The sequence below is a fragment of the Conger conger genome, chromosome 2 (assembly GCF_963514075.1).
Source record: "Conger conger chromosome 2, fConCon1.1, whole genome shotgun sequence".
Taxonomy (NCBI): Eukaryota; Metazoa; Chordata; class Actinopteri; order Anguilliformes; family Congridae; genus Conger; species Conger conger.
In genome coordinates, this window is record NC_083761.1 from 84,901,643 (window position 1) to 84,919,354 (window position 17,712).

At 47.1% G+C, this 17,712-nt stretch overlaps 2 protein-coding genes across 2 annotated transcripts in view; one reads left to right on the plus strand and one right to left on the minus strand.

Moving 5' to 3' along the window:
- LOC133111358 (E3 ubiquitin/ISG15 ligase TRIM25-like) overlaps positions 1–3,437 on the minus strand; it is a 12,133-nt gene extending 8,696 nt beyond the window's left edge. The window contains exons 1-2 of the mRNA XM_061221634.1: positions 2,636–3,437; positions 152–247 (exon numbers count right to left, since the gene is read on the minus strand). Of these exons, the coding sequence (XP_061077618.1) occupies positions 152–247; positions 2,636–3,229 (690 nt within the window). The 5' untranslated portion in view covers positions 3,230–3,437. The remainder of the gene's footprint in view (positions 1–151; positions 248–2,635) is intronic.
- A 458-nt stretch (positions 3,438–3,895) lies between these two features.
- LOC133122117 (amine sulfotransferase-like) lies at positions 3,896–7,594 on the plus strand. Its single transcript, XM_061231853.1, has 6 exons — positions 3,896–4,448; positions 5,375–5,589; positions 5,777–5,903; positions 6,315–6,409; positions 6,696–6,876; positions 7,042–7,594. The coding sequence occupies exons 1-6, from the start codon at positions 4,298–4,300 to the stop codon at positions 7,179–7,181; spliced, it is 909 nt and encodes a 302-aa protein (XP_061087837.1). The 5' UTR covers positions 3,896–4,297; the 3' UTR covers positions 7,182–7,594.
- The last annotated feature ends 10,118 nt before the right edge of the window (positions 7,595–17,712 follow it).

Here is a 17,712-nt window from a genome sequence, read left to right on the forward strand (position 1 = left end):
TTATAGTTGTAGTTTATAGTAATAGTAACAGCATGTGTTGTAGTAGTTGTTGTAATTGTGTTGATAACAGTAGTGGTAGTTGTTGTTGTTTTGGTTGTTGTTGTTGTTGTTGTTGTTGTTGTTGTTGTTGTTGAATGGCAGCAGTAAGCACCTTAAGAGAGTCGAGTGCCTGCTGGAAGTCCTCCAGCTCCCTCTCTCCGGCCCGGATCCGGCCCTGAACTGCTCTCTGGCACTCCTGCAGCTGGGCCTGTGTAACCATAGATACAGCGGGAGGCAGGTTTCATTCATGGGTTCAACATAAAAACCGAAACAATCCCCATCCACTGAGAAAAGCACACGACAAATTTAATTTGATACCTAGCCACTCATCCTTAGCCAGTCAACTGTATAACTATTATATAACTATTTTATAACCGTAACATTAGTTGCGTGAAGCACGATTTGTTCAAATGAATTATTGATCAAAATTATCATCGTGAATAATTGATGTTAAAAAGAAGCTTCTTTGCGGACACTGGGTGCTGTTCAGTACAGCCTTGTATACAGAAGGGTTACGAAGCAAGCACGTCCATACAGCAAAAACCCTTATTTCACGTGAGCACCTGAGAAATGCTGAAAGGCAGCTTCAGCAACTCAGCATTACATTACATGTAATTTGGCTGACACTTTTACCCAAAGTGACTGAGAGTTTATTAGACTGGAGCTGCAGCGTTAAAGGCTGTGCGGATCTTATTGTGGCGACACCGGGGATCGAACCACCAACCTTATGGGTCCCAGTCATGTACCTTAACCACTACACTACAGGCTGCCCTACCTTTTTGCTAGGAAAACTGCTTGGAAAACTTACTCATTTGCACCTCCACTCCCTTCCAAATGTATGGTACATGAGTCTATAATGTGCTTATTTGCACTCTCAGAAATAAAGGTAAGAACAGAGCCTAAAAAGGTACAGATGCTTGTCGCTAGGGCGGTACCCTATAGGTGCACAAACTGTACCCCTAGCCAGCAACATATAACTACTTTGTACCTTTTTTTTTTCCTGGGAAAACTTAACTCATGTGCCCAAAGACAGCATTACTGTGCGTCCAGGGAACATTTAGAAAATTTTATCCTTGCACTGCCGCCGAACAGCAAGGAGGTCCTGGGTTCGAATCCCGGTCGAAGGCCGGGGCCTCTCCGTGTGGAGTTTGCACGTTCTCCCCGTGTTCGAGTGGGTTTCCTCCCACAGTCCAAAGACAAGCAGGTTAGGCTGATTGGAGAGTCTAAACTGCCCGTAGGTATGAGTGTGTGAGTGAATGGTGTTAGTGCCCTGTGATGGACTGCTGACCTGTCCAGATAATGGCACAGAGTAAAACCGGGAACCCTCCCAAATCTGGAACATGGACTGAAGTAAAAAGAGCTGTTCTGGGTTTTACTCAGTGCAGTCATCCAGCATTTATCCAGCTAACCAGTTTTGCTCAGTGCAGTTGTCCAGCCGTTATCCGGCTAACCGGTTTCAGTCAATGCAGTTATCCAGCTAACTCTGCAATTGGGTTGCCATGAGTACATTAGACCTGACTGACAGCAGAACTTAAATACGACACCACAGATGGACGCTAAAATAAAGAAGCGGTCTGCGTTTCCACAGCTGCATTCATAAACGCATGGACAGTGTAAATAATTAAAGCCCCACCGCGCCTGATGATGGGTTTCCCAGAGACACACCCACTTAACTTGCCCTTTTTCCGCTACAGCAGTGACTTAATGACCAGTTTTTTTTCTATCGCTTTTTAATGGGTGTGTGCACTATGCACTAATGATCGACAACAGGCCCTAATGTCGGTGCACCTGATAGTCCTGCCTGTAGACCAATTCTATACGGTGTGAAATGTGCTTTAACCATGTGAAGTACTACCCAGTACTACCTCAATTTTATATCTACATTACATTAATGGCATTTGGCAGAGGCTCTTATCCAGAGCGACGTACAACAAAGTGCAAAGCGCATACCCATAACCATCTAAAAATGCATAATGGAAAAAAAAAAAAAAAGAAAAAAAAAAAAGGATTTTTTTCGGACTACATGTGTCTGGTGTTTATAAATGTAGGTTGAATTGACCACTCCGTGTGAAGTCATCGTTTCAATATGCATCCGGAAAGTTTTGGCTGTGCGCTGCACTGTACAAACTGCCCAGGAATAGCGTAACAGTATTCCCGTCTGAAGTTAATGGACGGGCCTACAGGCTACGGGTACCTACGACTCCTCTCGCTGGAGTTTGCGTTCCGAATTCTTCCTTCCAGTCGTCCACTGACTCAAGGGCAAACCCATTTTGTACAAGGACATATGTACCGTTCATCAATAACACCACTCCAACTCGCCCATTATCGCAGTCTCCCTTATCTGAATGGCCCCTTTACCCTACCCGTTAACGACGACCCCCTTCCTCGGCTATATATCTATATATATATATATATATATATATATATATATATATATATATATATATATATATATATATATATACCCCATGTGTGGCTTACGACGAACGCACAATGTCGACCACACTGTAAACGCAAATGACGGCGTCGTCACCGTTCGAACCGGCTAATTGTGCCACCGCTGCTGAAGAGGACGAGCGTCGCACGCGCCTCTGACCTGTTTCCTCGCCCGCTGGACGTCGACATTGCGCAGGTCCTCCTGGTCCGACTCGCAGAGGGGACAGTCGCCGCTCCAGTCCACCTGGCTCTCGCAGCCGCCGCCCTCTAGGCCCAGTCGGTGCTGTGAGCAGAGTCTGTCCGACAGACCCTCGATCGCGTTCACCAGTTTATGCCGCCGCAGAGTGCCAACTTCGCGGTGGGGAGCGACGTGGATCTCGCAGTACGAAGCCAGGCATGCCAAGCATGACTTGACCGCTTTTAGTTTGTTGTCCAAGGGGCAAAAGTCACACGGGACATCTCCCAGACATCCCAAATAACGGTCGGGGGCGGACGCGTTTACAAGCTCGGTGAGCTTCAGTTTTTCAACCACTTCTGCAAGCACCGTGTTTCTTCTTAGAACCGGTCTCGGGCTAAACGTATCCCGACATTGGGGACAGCTATACTGCCCGGTGTCCGTCTGATCCCAGTAGCCATTGATGCACATCATGCAATATGTGTGGCCACAGGGGATGGCCACTGGATCTTTCAAGATATCCAGACAAATAGGACATCGGAACTGACTTTCTGTGACAGAAATATTAGCCTCTGCCATCGCTATTTACCCGTCAATGAGGTATCGTTGTTTATGTCCAAAGCCTGTTGAAAACGCGATTCCTCTATGAGAAGAATCAGGCCGTCACCTCTGTCGGCTGTTGATTCTGTTGTGGGTAGGGTTTTGAGAGGAACAGGAATAGCATTTGTGATGTATCAGGCACCCCAGAGAGGTTCGCCGCATTCGAGTAGCCACTGCTATTCCTGATTCGATTGAGCGAAGCGCAGAAAGAACGAAAAAACGCTGACGTCAAGCAATCGACTTTACCGTATGACTTGAAGTATACGCGCGGTCCTTAAGCGGGCTCCAGACGCCAACTGATAGTCTACCAAAGCGCACTAAAAATGCAACACCCTAACAGCCTGGTTGAGCGAAAGCAACACGCTACTCATGTGTGCCTTTCTGAAGAGAAACTTCTAATCGTATGTTTAATGATTCCTGAACATGCTATTTCCATGGTGTTGCTTTTCAGGGATTGGTTTGTTGTTACCGGGACACAGTGGACAGTGATGGCACAAAAAGTGACTCAAATGTCCTAATAGCTAGGCTACATGTTGTTACATTTGGTTCTACACCTCCAGTCAACCATACAAACAAACAAACAAACAAACAAACAAACAAACAAAAACAATAATAAAAAATAAAAACAAAGACGACTAGAGAGAATCACAACAATGTCCTAGAAGTGAGGAAATAATCGTATACTTTTAAATAATCTGGGCTGCGTTTCCTGAAGAAATTCTCATTGCCACAGCCGAGGGATAAACAGTGTAGTAGTTTGAGCGTGTTTATTGCTTGAGCTTGAAGTATTGTGATTTCTAACATGGCTTAAGAGGGTAAATGATCCCTGAAAACAGCAATTGCACCTGAGAAATAAAAAAATAACAGTTTGTTAAATTTCTGGGATTGCAATTGCGATTGGAACGGAAACCAGCTGCCGAGTCAATCTCCAGTTGACGACGGCACAGCGCCGTTCCCACTACCCAACCCCGCCCCCGTCCTGTAGCCTACAAAATTGCCAATTTCCCTGCCCCGTGTACTTTCACCACCTTTCGCACAGCAGAAAGAATGATGGAACAGAAAGACGCCCTGTTTGTGCACAGGGGAACATTTTTTCCCGTTTCAGATCAATTTCAGCTCACTCCGGAATACATCGACGGCTTGGAACACTTTGAGATCAGAGACAGTGACGTCTTCCTCATCACTTTTCCAAAATCAGGTTAGACTTTCGTTCTTCTGATTTCAACACCCAAAATGGCTATATTTTAGACTGCGCATTTGTGTTCTCGTCATTTACACTGTAAACCAGTGGTCTAAATCTCAGTGGCATGAAGTGCTGTATGTATGCCGGTTGTTATTCCAGATTTTGATTGGCACAGGCCTAGCTATATAACTATTATTTGCTTAATTCCATCTGTATCACGTAGTGTAAATAAAGTGAAATGAGTTATTTGTGTTGTCTAAATAACTTGCGTATACTCCGTGCTTTTAATGCATATGGCTGGCTGAAGGCAGCATTAATTGGCATAACTTGTGTGCGCATAAATACGAATGTGGTTCGTCTATTCTTTGCCAGATTATAATGTGTTTACCGCATTCTTTCCAGACTGTTTCATGTACCCTGGTTTTTGGATTCTCCATCTGTCTTTGTGTTGACTGTTTAGTAAATGGCAGGCATTTATATAGCGCCTTTATCCAAAGCGCTGTACAATTGATGCGTCTCATTCACCCATTCATACACACACTCACAAAAGTTGTGACCAGCTCGTCAGGAGCATTTGGGGGTTAGGTGTCTTGCTCAGGGACACTTCGACACAGCCCGGGGGGGGGGGGGGGGATCGAACCGGCAACCCTCTGACTGCCATGTCGCCCCCATATGGTGCACTATATGGAAGATGGGGATGAGTAACTGGTGAATGGTGAGCCAGTGTTTCCCCCATCAATTATTCAGTTGTGTGGCAATTTTAAAAATCGGCTCCCATAACCGTTTTTTTCGCATCTCCTCTCCATAGATACGCCAACATTGGTCTGTTAAATAGACCTTCGCCTCGGAATAGCTTGCATACACAAACCGCATATCCGCACGTTAGTTTTTTCATTGCCCCTCGCATTCCTGTTTCCCTGCCCCCCCCCCCCCCCCCCCAGGTACAGTTTGGACCCAGCGCATTGTTACCTCGTTGTACGAAGAGGATCTTCCGGACAGCGCGAACCTATGTACATACGAGCAAATGCCCTGGCTGGAGTTCTTGCCGAAAAGTGTCCCCAGCACCAAATTCATCGAACGGCCATCGCCCAGGCTGTTCTGCTCCCATCTGCAGGAGCACCTGGCCCCCAGAGGCCTGAAGGAGAAGAAGGCCAAAGTAAGTATTTCTCGCAGGAATTTCCCACAGGGGGATAACGGCCTTCCCCCACAATTAAACACTCTCGACCTCACACTCTCCAAAGGGTCATTCTGTGTGAAATCAACCAGAGGTGAGCGCTCCAATTTTGCTCAAACTTGGTGAAGCAGATTCATTCCTGCAGCCTGCTGTATCCATCTGTTTTCAGGTCATCTATGTTTTCCGGAACCCCAAGGACACCCTTGTCTCCTACTTTCATTTTGCAAAATTCGAGTTCCTAATGAAGCAGGAAAAAAACATTGATGAAACACTGGACCATTTCCTTTCTGGTCAGAGTAAGTGTGTAGTGTGTGGTGTGTGTTTTCATTGGGAGCTCGGCTTCCATCCTGGCCTCATGTTGGTTTCAGGTGCCAGTGCTGTGCTACCCTGAGCGAGCTACAATCGGTAATATTTTTGTTACAATAGTCTTGTAAATAATATTTTAAATCCCTTCCCATCATTGAAAAGGGCTCACTGACATGCTGACTCAAAAACATTGTAGAACTGTACAATAATTCAAGCTCATGGGTTGAAAATTGGTTCTAATTGCCACAGCCAATGGCGTTTCAACGTCGGCGCGTTTACCGAAAAGGGGGAGGGATAAACAGTGTTGTGGCTCCAGTAAATGTCCAGGTCTTTAAATGGAATGTTCATCTGGCTCCGCCCCCTAACCCTGACTGATTTCTTCTTTTAACTGATCTTTCCAGTGGTTGGTGGTTGCTGGTTTGACCACGTCAAGGGATGGTACAACAACAGAGACAAGTACAACATCCTCTTTCTAAGCTATGAAGAGATGATCAAGGTGACCTTCTTGTGCATACTGGTTATCCTCACTTACACCCCCCTCCAATTTTTCCTGGGGGATACATGATTACATTACATTATTGGCATTTGGAAGACTCTCTTATCCAGAGCGACGTACAGTTGATTAGACTAAGCAGGAGACGATCCTCCCCTGGAGCAATGCAGGGTTAAGAGCCTTGCTCAAGGGCTGTGTGGATCTTATTGTGGCTACACCGGGATTAGAACCACTGACCTTGGTGTCCCAGTCATTTACCTTAACCACTACGCTACTTTATTTCTTTCAGGATCTCAGATCTGTTGTTGTGAAGATCAGTGAGTTTTTGGGGAAAAATGCGTCTTGTGCAACAGTCGACAAAACGGTAGAAAGAGCAACCTTTAAGAACATGAAGATCGATCCTCTTGCAAACTATGAGCTGCTGTCAAAACGAGTAAATGTAAAAGAGAGGGTACATTATCTACGTAAAGGTAAGGACAAGATGAGCTTTTTGTGATCAGAATGAAACCGATGTTCTCACAAGGTCCTGTACTTTCACACTTGATTTATTTTAATTAAGTCTAAAGCGGTACGATTGGCTACCACTTCCATTTCCCTGAAGGTCATAATTATCTGTCTGTGTCGTTGTGATTCAGGTACAATTGGGGACTGGAAGAACAACCTTACGGTGGCTCAGAGTGAACGCTTCGACAGAGTCTTCCAGGAGAGGATGAAGGACTTCCCTCTGACCTTCGTCTGGGACATCAGTGAGCTCCAGTCTGGGGCTGCAGTGTAATCTTGTAACATCAGTGTTAACCTACAAATACCAGGGCACCTAAAGGACCTTCTACATCTTCCTGCATGAACAGAACTGTGTTGAGGAATTATCATAAATGATAAAGTGCTCGGTGGGGTGGGGTGAGGATCATTTTATTAGGTAGACCTGTACCTGTACACCAGCTTGTTAATATATTTGCATTCTCAGCCAATCATATGGCAACTAAATGCATAAAAGCATGCAGACGTGGTCAAGAGGTTCAGCTGTTTTTCAAACCAAATGTCAGAATGGGGAAGAAATGTGATCGAAGTGACCTTGACTGTGGAATGTTTGTTGGTGATTTGAGTATCTCAAACTGCTGATCTCCTGGGATTTTCAGTGTCTGAGTTTGCAGGGTTTTAGAGAAAATAAATAAAATGAATGAATGTGAACCCTTTAAAGTGAGTAATGCATCTGAATTTACCACATCTGTATTATAATCCTTGCGTACAGCAGTGGCCCCATCACGGAGTGTGTCTGCTGGTTCATTCCAGCCAATTAATGCTGCCTTTTATTGATTCCAATTCCTCATTCAGCCATATGCATTTAAGTGCATTAAAAGCACGGAGTATACGCAACAGTTATTTAGATGATACAAATAACACATTTCACTTTATATACATTATGTGCAAGGATACAGCCATAATTCAAATAAGTTACATAGCTAGGCCTATGCTAATAAAAATGTGGAATAACAACCGCAATACACGGCCCTCTGTGCCACCTAGATCTAGACCACTCGTTTACAGTGTAGATCTAGACCACTCGTTTACAGTGTAGATCTAGACCACTTGTTTACAGTGTTGATCGAGAACACAGAAGCTCTGTCTAGATCAGTGGTCTCCAACCCTGGTCCTGGAGAGCTAGTGGGTCTGCTGGTTTTCGTTCTTACCCTGCAATTAACTATAATCAACTGCTCTAATTTAATTCATTAACTCACCTCACCTGGTTACCTGGGTCTCAACAGGTGCTGATTTTAAGGTGAAAACAAAAACCAGCAGACCCAGTAGCTCTCCAGGACCAGGGTTGGAGACCCCTGGTCTAGATGTAGCCATTTTGGGTCTTGAAATCAAAGGACAAAAGTCTGACCTGATTTTGGAAAAGTGATGAGGAAGATGTCACTGTCTCTGATCTCAGAGTCTTCCAAGCCGTCGACGTATTCCGGAGTGAGTTGAAATTGGTCTGAAACAGGAAAGACTGTTCCCGTGTGCAAACATGGCAGTGCCAAGAAACCTGACGTCTTTCTGTGCCATCATTCTTTCCGCGGTGCAAAAGGTGGTGAAATTACACAGGGCAGCGTGGGAAAAAATGACAATTCATTGCATAGCCTCCCTGGGGGGGGGATGGAGAATCGATGTCCTGACAAATAAGACAGAAAGTGTGAAGGTGAATGGCATTTTATCAGATTCGCCATGTTCCTCTACTGGCTCACCCCTTGGTTATGTTCTCCCACCGCCTACTCTATATTTTGGGCTGCCCTGCCCGACCTGTTGAATGATGTGTGCTTTGTTAAGGTTGTAGGGAAAACCTACAGGAACAGGGTTGGGCAGCCCTGCACTACCTCTTGAATGAGGTGAGCTTTGTTAGGGTTGGAGTGAAAATCTACAAGATGGAAAATCCCCAGGAATAGGGTTGGGCAGCCCTGCTTGAACCTGTTGAATGAGGTGTGCTTTGTTAGGGTTGGAGTGAAAACCTACAGGATGGCAGATCTCCAGGAATAGGGTGGGGAGCTTCTGCCGTATGCCAACATGCCAAAGCAAGCATGAGAATATGACCACACTAAAATGGCTCCGTCACTATGAATACAGATGGCTCTGTCATTATGAATTTGTTGTACCACAGAGTCTGGTCATGTCCCTGTTATTGTTGAATTTATCACCTTGTGAGGTATCTTTCCAGTTAACGTTTAACTGTAAAGATTTAAAGTTTAAGGGCCAGGTTGTAGATGGTGTCAAGATTCTTGTAGCATTCTGCACAGTCATAGAATGTAAACCCAGGGATGGGCAACTCCAGTCCTGGAGGTTCAGTGTGTATGCAGGATTTTGCTGCCACCAGTTACCCATATGCACCGTGACGGATTCACTCGTGAAATAGACGACAATAAAATTCTACAAGACGAGAACATTTATCAGCTGCTGTTCATATCACGGAATGTGGCTTAAAAACGACAGATCACGCAAACGACAGGGCTAATTAAATAACCAAATGTCAGAACATGGAAATGTTGGTGCCAGGCAGGGTGGTATGAGTAGAAACGACTGATCTCCTTGGATTTTCACACACAACAGTCTCTACAGTTTGCAGAGAATAGTGCAAAAAACAACAAATATCCAGTGAGCAGCAGTTCTGCGGGCAGAAACACGTTGTTAATGAGAGAGGTCAGAGGAGAATGGCCATCAAAGCTGACAGTAATGCAAATAACCACACGTTACAACAGTGGTAGGCAGAAGAGCATCTCTGAACACACAACGCGTCAAACCTCTAAGTGGATAGACTACAGCAGCAGAAGACTAAAAAATAAGTAATAAATAACAAGTGCTCACTGAGTGTATGTGCTCAAGTTCAACCAAATTCCTCTAAACTCATTGGACAGTGCTTCGAGACAATGATACTGAGACGGGTGCGTGGGGGTTGGACCCAAAATGCACGACTCAGAAACAATAGTAAAATAAAGTCCCGTTAGGGCTTTATTCGGGACGAGTCCCAGGAGCGTAGTCAACACAAGCAAAGTCCATACATGAAGATCCAGCCAAACAAATACAAAACAAACAAAAAGCACGGTGCCGAGGGAAGAGGCAATCTCGTAGTCGGTAGGCGTGCAGGGAGGTCCGGTAGCAGGAGAGCTGTCTGCGGGGCAGATGAACAGGCGGACGGCAGGCAGAGGCGTAGTCGTGGGCGAAGCGGGAGTCGAAACCATGAAACAATCAGCGGGGCAAAAGTACAAAAACGGTAGGCGGGGACGTAGTCAAAAAACAAACGATGGTCACAAAACAGAAATCAATAATCAATAGTCGGTAACGGGCTTGGATCGTAACGTGTAATCAAAACAGTAAATGCTCAAGAGTTGCGTGGAAAACAGAGGCAGACAATTTCGCAGTGAACAGTTGCGCGACTGGGCTATAAATGCAGGTGTAGACAGGTGTAGACAATTAGTTAGAGCGTAGCAAGGAAATGGAAAACAGGTGCGATGGATGACAAGTTAAACAAGGAGATTAGTAATCGTTAGTAATAAACCTATCCTGCCCTAGCATTAGTAAATTAGTAAATGACATGCACGAGAAACGTAAGGTAACATGAACACATGATTAGTTTGTTAGTCTCTACCCAATCCTGATCTAGCGTTAGTAGTTTTAGTAAATAGACAAATGGAAACGCTTAGGGAGTGAATGACAGAAAGAGAGAGAGAGAGAGAGAGAGAGAGAGAAAAGGCGGAACGCAAGGTTTGCGGAAAAACATGTAAAAGTGTATGCATAACAACGACCAGTTAACGTAACAATAAACATGCATCAAAACATAACACAAAGCGAAACTAAGACGATAATCACTCAACATAACCAGGTAATAAAATCGTACGAAAACATAACTAGACATGACAAGAAAATAAATCGTAACGAGACATAACTAAACATGACAAGAAAATAAATCGTAACGAAACATAACTAAACAACATGACGAACCTAGACAACATAATACATGATGAGACACTACGTGACTAAGACAACATAAATAAACATAAATCAACATAAAACATGGCGAGACAGACCTGAAACGTGACAGGACCCCCCCCTTAACGACCGACTCCTGGCGGTCCTTGGAATTTATCAGGGTGGTCACGATGGAAGTCTCTGATGAGCAATTTGTCCAGAATGAGACTGGGAGCGACCCAGGAACGCTCCTCAGGGCCATAGCCCTCCCAGTCAACCAAGTATTGCACCCCACGGCCCCTCTTACGAATGTTCAAGAGTTTCTTAACAGTGAATGCAGGGTGGTTGTCAATAATGCGGGGGGGAGGTGGTGGGGGATCCGGGGGACATATGGGGTGAGAGGATACAGGCTTAATACAAGAAACATGGAAAGTGGGGTGAATCCTAAGTGAAGCAGGGAGTGAAAGTTTAACAGAGGAAGGGTTGATGATACTGTGGATCTTAAAGGGACCAATAAAGCGGGGTTGTAGCTTGTGAGAGGTGGCTTGGAGGGGAATGTCCTTAGTGGACAGCCAGACGGAGTCACCTGGTTTGTAGGCTGGAGCTGGAGTGCGGTGGCGATCAGCAAAACGCCGATTACGGTCTGCCGTGCTTAGCAGCGCGGCCTTGGCATCCCTCCAAACCTTGGCACACCGTTTCATGTGGATGGCGAGGGAGGGAACAGCGATCTCGGCTTCTTGGTCAGGGAACAGTGGAGGTTGGTAGCCCAGGGAGACCTCAAACGGTGATCTCCCGGTGGCGGCGCAGGGTAAGGTGTTGTGAGCGTACTCCACCCAGGTAAGCATCTTGCTCCAGCCGGCTGGGTTCTTGGCCGATACGCAGCGTAGAGCGGCCCCCAGGTCCTGATTGGCCCTCTCAGTTTGGCCATTGGACTGCGGGTGGTAGCCCGAAGAGAGGCTAGCTGTGGCCCCGAGGGCCACGCAAAACGCTTTCCAGACTTGGGAAATGAATTGGGGGCCGCGGTCAGATACGATGTCCGATGGAAGTCCGTGGATGCGGAACACCTCTCTCACCAGAACATCCGCGGTCTCTTGGGCGGTGGGCAATCCAGCCAGGGGGATGAAGTGTGCCGCCTTGCTGAATCGGTCCACCACCGTCAGGATGGTGGTGTTACCCTCGGAAAGGGGAAGTCCGGTCACGAAGTCCACTCCGATGTGACTCCAGGGTCGGCTGGGCACCGGCAATGGTTGAAGCAGTCCAGCAGGGGCCTGGTGAGATGCTTTGCTTCTGGCGCATGTGGTGCAAGCCTTGATGAAGCGTCTGGTGTCGGGGATCATGGCACTCCACCAGAATCTCCGCTTCAGCACCGCCAAGGTGCGGGTAAAGCCGGGATGGCAGGAAAGGAGGGATGAATGGGCCCATTGCAGCACCTGTGTCCGAGCGGCTGAGGGGACGTATAGGCGTAATCCGGGGTTGGACCTGGGATCGGGATCCTCCCGTAGAGCCCTCTGGATCACCGCCTCGATCTTCCATGTGACAAATCCGATGGTGCAGGAGGCAGGAAGGATGTTCTCGGGGATCTCACGCTCAGAACAGGTGTTGAATTGACGGGACAGGGCATCGGGCTTAACGTTCTTCGAACCTGGACGGTAGGTCAGAGAGAAGTTGAACCTCCCGAAGAACAGCGCCCATCTCGCCTGTCGAGAATTCAGCCTTTTGGCTGTCTGGAGGTATGCCAGGTTCTTGTGGTCGGTCCAAACGATGAACGGCTTCTCGGCCCCCTCCAGCCAATGTCTCCACTCCTCCAGCGCCAGTTTGACTGCCAGCAGCTCACGGTTTCCAATGTCGTAGTTCCTCTCCGCCGGGGACAGCTTCTTGGAGAAGAAGGCGCAGGGGTGTAGTCGGTTGTCAGCGGCCGCCACCTGAGAGAGCACTGCTCCCACCCCTGTGTCGGAAGCATCCGTCTCGACCACAAACTGGCGGGTGGGGTCGGGGTGTACCAGGATGGGAGCGGAAGAGAACAGTCTCTTGACCTTGGTGAAGGCTGTCTCAGCTTCGGGGCTCCACTGGAATGGCACCGCTGGGGACGTGAGCTTGGTTAGAGGGGAGACCACTTGACTATAGGAACGGATGAACCTTCGGTAGAAATTGGCGAATCCCAAGAAGCGCTGGAGTTGCTTGCGTGAGGTGGGTGTGGGCCAGTCGGTGACCGCCAGAATCTTCTTGGGATCCGCCCTGATCTGTCCCTTCTCAAGGATAAACCCAAGGAACTCAACTGTGTCGGAGTGGAAGACGCACTTCTCTGCCTTGACAAACAATTTGTTCTCTAGAAGCCTTTGTAGAACTTGCCTGAAGTGGTTTTCATGATCCTTGGCATTAGTGGAGTAGATCAAGATGTCATCCAGGTAGACGAACACATGGCGACCCAACAAGTCCCGAAGAACGTCATTCACCAGGGCCTGGAACACAGCAGGAGCATTGGTGAGGCCGAATGGCATGACCAGGTATTCAAAGTGTCCGAGAGAGGTATTGAAGGCGGTCTTCCATTCATCGCCCTCACGGATCCGGACCAGGTGGTACGCGTTGCGAAGATCCAACTTGGTGAAGATGGTGGCCTCGTGAAGTGGGTGGAACGCGGAGTCCATCAGGGGCAGAGGATACTTGTTCCTCACCGTGATGTTGTTCAGCTCCCTGTAGTCCATGCACGGGCGTAGGGAGCCATCCTTCTTCTGGACGAAGAAGAATCTCGCACCGACGGGAGAGGAAGAAGGGCGAATTAGTCCGTTAGCCAGGCAGTCACGGATGTATGTCTCCATAGCCTCCCTTTCAGGTCTGGAGACGTTGTAAAGGCAACTTGAGGGAAGTGACGAACCAGGAAGGAGCTCGATGGCGCAGTCGTAGGGTCGATGAGGCGGCAGAGACTGAGCTTGTATCTTGGAGAACACTGCGCCCAGGTCATGGTAAGGTGTGGGAACCCTTTCCAGGGAGGGCTTGGGAGTCTGTGGTGGAGCTGGTGCTCCCTCTGCTGGTGGTGGAGCGGAACGCAAGCAGGACAGATGACATCTAGAATCCCAGGCTTGAGCTTGATTGGAACTCCAGTTGATCGTGGGGTTGTGTTTCTGGAGCCAGGGTAATCCCAAGATGAGTTGGTCATTGGGGGACTGGATGACGCGGAACTGGATCATCTCCCGATGGTTCCCAGAAATGACCAGTTGACAGGGAATAGTGATGTGCGTCATGCGGCAGAAAGTCCTTCTATCCAGCGACCGCGCATTCTCAGGGTGGGGTAGAGGGAGGGTGGGGATGTTCAGTTCGGACACCAACACTTCGTCGATGAGATTGGCGTCCACTCCAGAATCCACCAATGTGTTAATCCAGGTTGTTCTGTCGGGAAGAACCAACAGCGTGGTGAGCGTGGGACGATGGTTCTCTCTGTCAGCACCCTCATGCCTGTCGACTGCTCTCACCTCTACTGGTCGCCTGGTCCTGAAGGAGCACCGAGCCTGGGTGTGACCCGGCCTCCCACAGTAGAAGCACGAACCGGTGGTTCTGGTAAATGGTAAATGGCAGGCATTTATATAGCGCCTTTATCCAAAGCGCTGTACAATTGATGCTTCTCCATTCACCCATTCATACACACACTCACACACCGACGGCAATTGGCTGCCATGCAAGGCCCCGACCAGCTCGTCAGGAGCATTTGGGGGTTAGGTGTCTTGCTCAGGGACACTTCGACACAGCCCGGGCGGGGGATCGAACCGGCAACCCTCCGACTGCCAGACGACTGCTCTTACTGCCTGAGCCATGTCGCCCCCACGGCGTGCTCGTTCCTCGGTAGAGACCCTGGTACCGGCCCGGGACAGGTCCATGGGTTCGGATCCCTCCGACTGCTGCTCCTCTCGTCGAGGACTTGGGCCCTGCCTGGGGTACGGGTTGCCGGGAAGGATCGGTCTCTCCGACCGGCGATGTCTGGCACGGTTGTCCAGGCGGATCGTGGTGCGCACGAGTTGGTCGAGCTGGGTGATGGGGTCCAGTCGCGCCAACTCGTCCTGGAGCGTCTCACTCAGGCTGGCCAGGAAGAGATTCGCCAAAGCTGCATCGTTCCAACTAGTAGCCGCTGCGAGGGTGCGGAAGTCGATGGAGTGGTCTGCCGTGGTCTTCTGTCCCTGGCGCAGAGCAATCAGTCTCTGGGATGGCTCCTGGTCGCTGGATGCGTGTTGGAACACCTTTCGAATCTCGTCGGCGAAGACTGGGTAACGAGGAGGGAAAGAATCCCCGGACCACACCGCCGTAGCCCAATCCAACGCCCTCCCCTTGAGTAGTCCCATCACATAGCCAATCCGACGGTCGTCGCTGTTGTAGGTCTGGGGCTGTTGTTTGAATACAAACTCGCATTGGAGTAGGAACACCTTGCACCTCTCAGGTTCTCCACCGAACCTCTCCGGAGGGGGTTGTTGGGGCTCCCGGAATTGCCAGGCTCCCGAGGGGTTGACCGCCGGGGAAGTGGGTGGGTGGGTGGGTTCCTCCCGTGGTTGTGGCAGGACCGCAACGGCGAACCTCCTCATCTCTGCACACAGTTCACAAATCTCTAGGTGAAGCTCAGAGATTCCTTGTGAATGCTGCTGGACGATGGCTCCTTGTTCCTGGAGGGCGTGGAACATGGCAGTTGAGTCAGCAGGGTCCATAGTGGCAAAATTGTTCTGAGACGGGTGCGTGGGGGTTGGACCCAAAATGCACGACTCAGAAACAATAGTAAAATACAAAACAAATACAAAACAAACAAAAAGCACGGTGCCGAGGGAAGAGGCAATCTCGTAGTCGGTAGGCGTGCAGGGAGGTCCGGTAGCAGGAGAGCTGTCAGCGGGGCAGATGAACAGGCGGACGGCAGGCAGAGGCGTAGTCGTGGGCGAAGCGGGAGTCGAAACCATGAAACAATCAGCGGGGCAAAAGTACAAAAACGGTAGGCGGGGACGTAGTCAAAAAACAAACGATGGTCACAAAACAGAAATCAATAATCAATAGTCGGTAACGGGCTTGGATCGTAACGTGTAATCAAAACAGTAAATGCTCAAGAGTTGCGTGGAAAACAGAGGCAGACAATTTCGTAGTGAACAGTTGCGCGACTGGGCTATAAATGCAGGTGTAGACAGGTGTAGACAATTAGTTAGAGCGTAGCAAGGAAATGGAAAACAGGTGCGATGGATGACAAGTTAAACAAGGAGATTAGTAATCGTTAGTAATAAACCTATCCTGCCCTAGCATTAGTAAATTAGTAAATGACATGCACGAGAAACGTAAGGTAACATGAACACATGATTAGTTTGTTAGTCTCTACCCAATCCTGATCTAGCGTTAGTAGTTTTAGTAAATAGACAAATGGAAACGCTTAGGGAGTGAATGACAGAAAAAGAGAGAGAGAGAGAGAGAGAGAGAGAGAGAGAGAGAAAAGGCGGAACGCAAGGTTTGCGGAAAAACATGTAAAAGTGTATGCATAACAACGACCAGTTAACGTAACAATAAACATGCATCAAAACATAACACAAAGCGAAACTAAGACGATAACCACTCAACATAACCAGGTAATAAAATCGTACGAAAACATAACTAGACATGACAAGAAAATAAATCATAACGAAACATAACTAAACAACATGACGAACCTAGACAACATAATACATGATGAGACACTACGTGACTAAGACAACATAAATAAACATAAATCAACATAAAACATGGCGAGACAGACCTGAAACGTGACAGATACCAAACATACTGCTAAAGCAAGTATTTTCTAAAAGCCAAAAACTGGAACGTTGAATATGTTTAAGAAGGTTTTAATCACAAACAAATATATTTCCATGATATTTGTGTTGAATAAGTTTCCAAAAACACACTTATGTTGCTTTGCAAATTCATATTAACATTTTTTAAACCTTTAATGCGTGGTATCCACTCTAGTCGACACTTCTGTAACTGTAAAATTTCTGAATATTGAAAAAACACATTTAACATAATTTTGCATGTTTGCAATTTTGAATTTCAAACACAGTTGATCGTAAAAAAAAAATTTTTTTAAATCCCCCTGAAATTATGAAACTTCTGAGAACTATGCCCTGTATTGGTTTTACACAACATGCATGCCACTGAATATTCCATTTTATAGCATAACATTTACCAGTAAAATGTTATTGGCCACAATCCATAACTTCCCCAAAAATCTATGTACCACATGCTCGCTTATCCTATTCTTCTGAATTGAAAATTAAAGAATGCTTTCTTAAATGACAAAATGAAGAACGTCAAGTCACTATGCAACACAGACATGTAGGGAGGTCCGTAAGTATCTGGATAGTGACACAATTACTGTTTTACCTTGTTTTGGCTATGTGGTCCAGCACATTGGATTTCAAATCAAACAACTAAGTTCAGACTGTCACCTTTAATGTGACCACATTTAAATCCATATCAGGTGATCCATATAGAAATTACATCCCTTTTTATATATACATTGTCCCACCATTTTATGGGGCCAAAAGTTATTGAACAGTTAGCTTCTCTGCCGTTTCTGATTATTGAGGTGTAGGGGAGAGTGGGTTAAGTTGTCACATGGGTAAGTTAATCAAAAAGATGAATTTCTCCAAAACAATAGGCACTACCCCAAGATTTGTGTCTGACCGTTTACATGTGGTTAAAAATCACACTCTTATGTTTCAACTTCAAAAGTAAAAAAAGAAATGGCACTTCACATTGTATGTAATAAAACTTTTTTGGGTACTAATGTTAAAAATTATATATTGTATTGCATTTAAGTAGAGCAGAGAATAAAGTGTCTCAGAAATCCAATGTTACACATGTCAGTTTTGGGG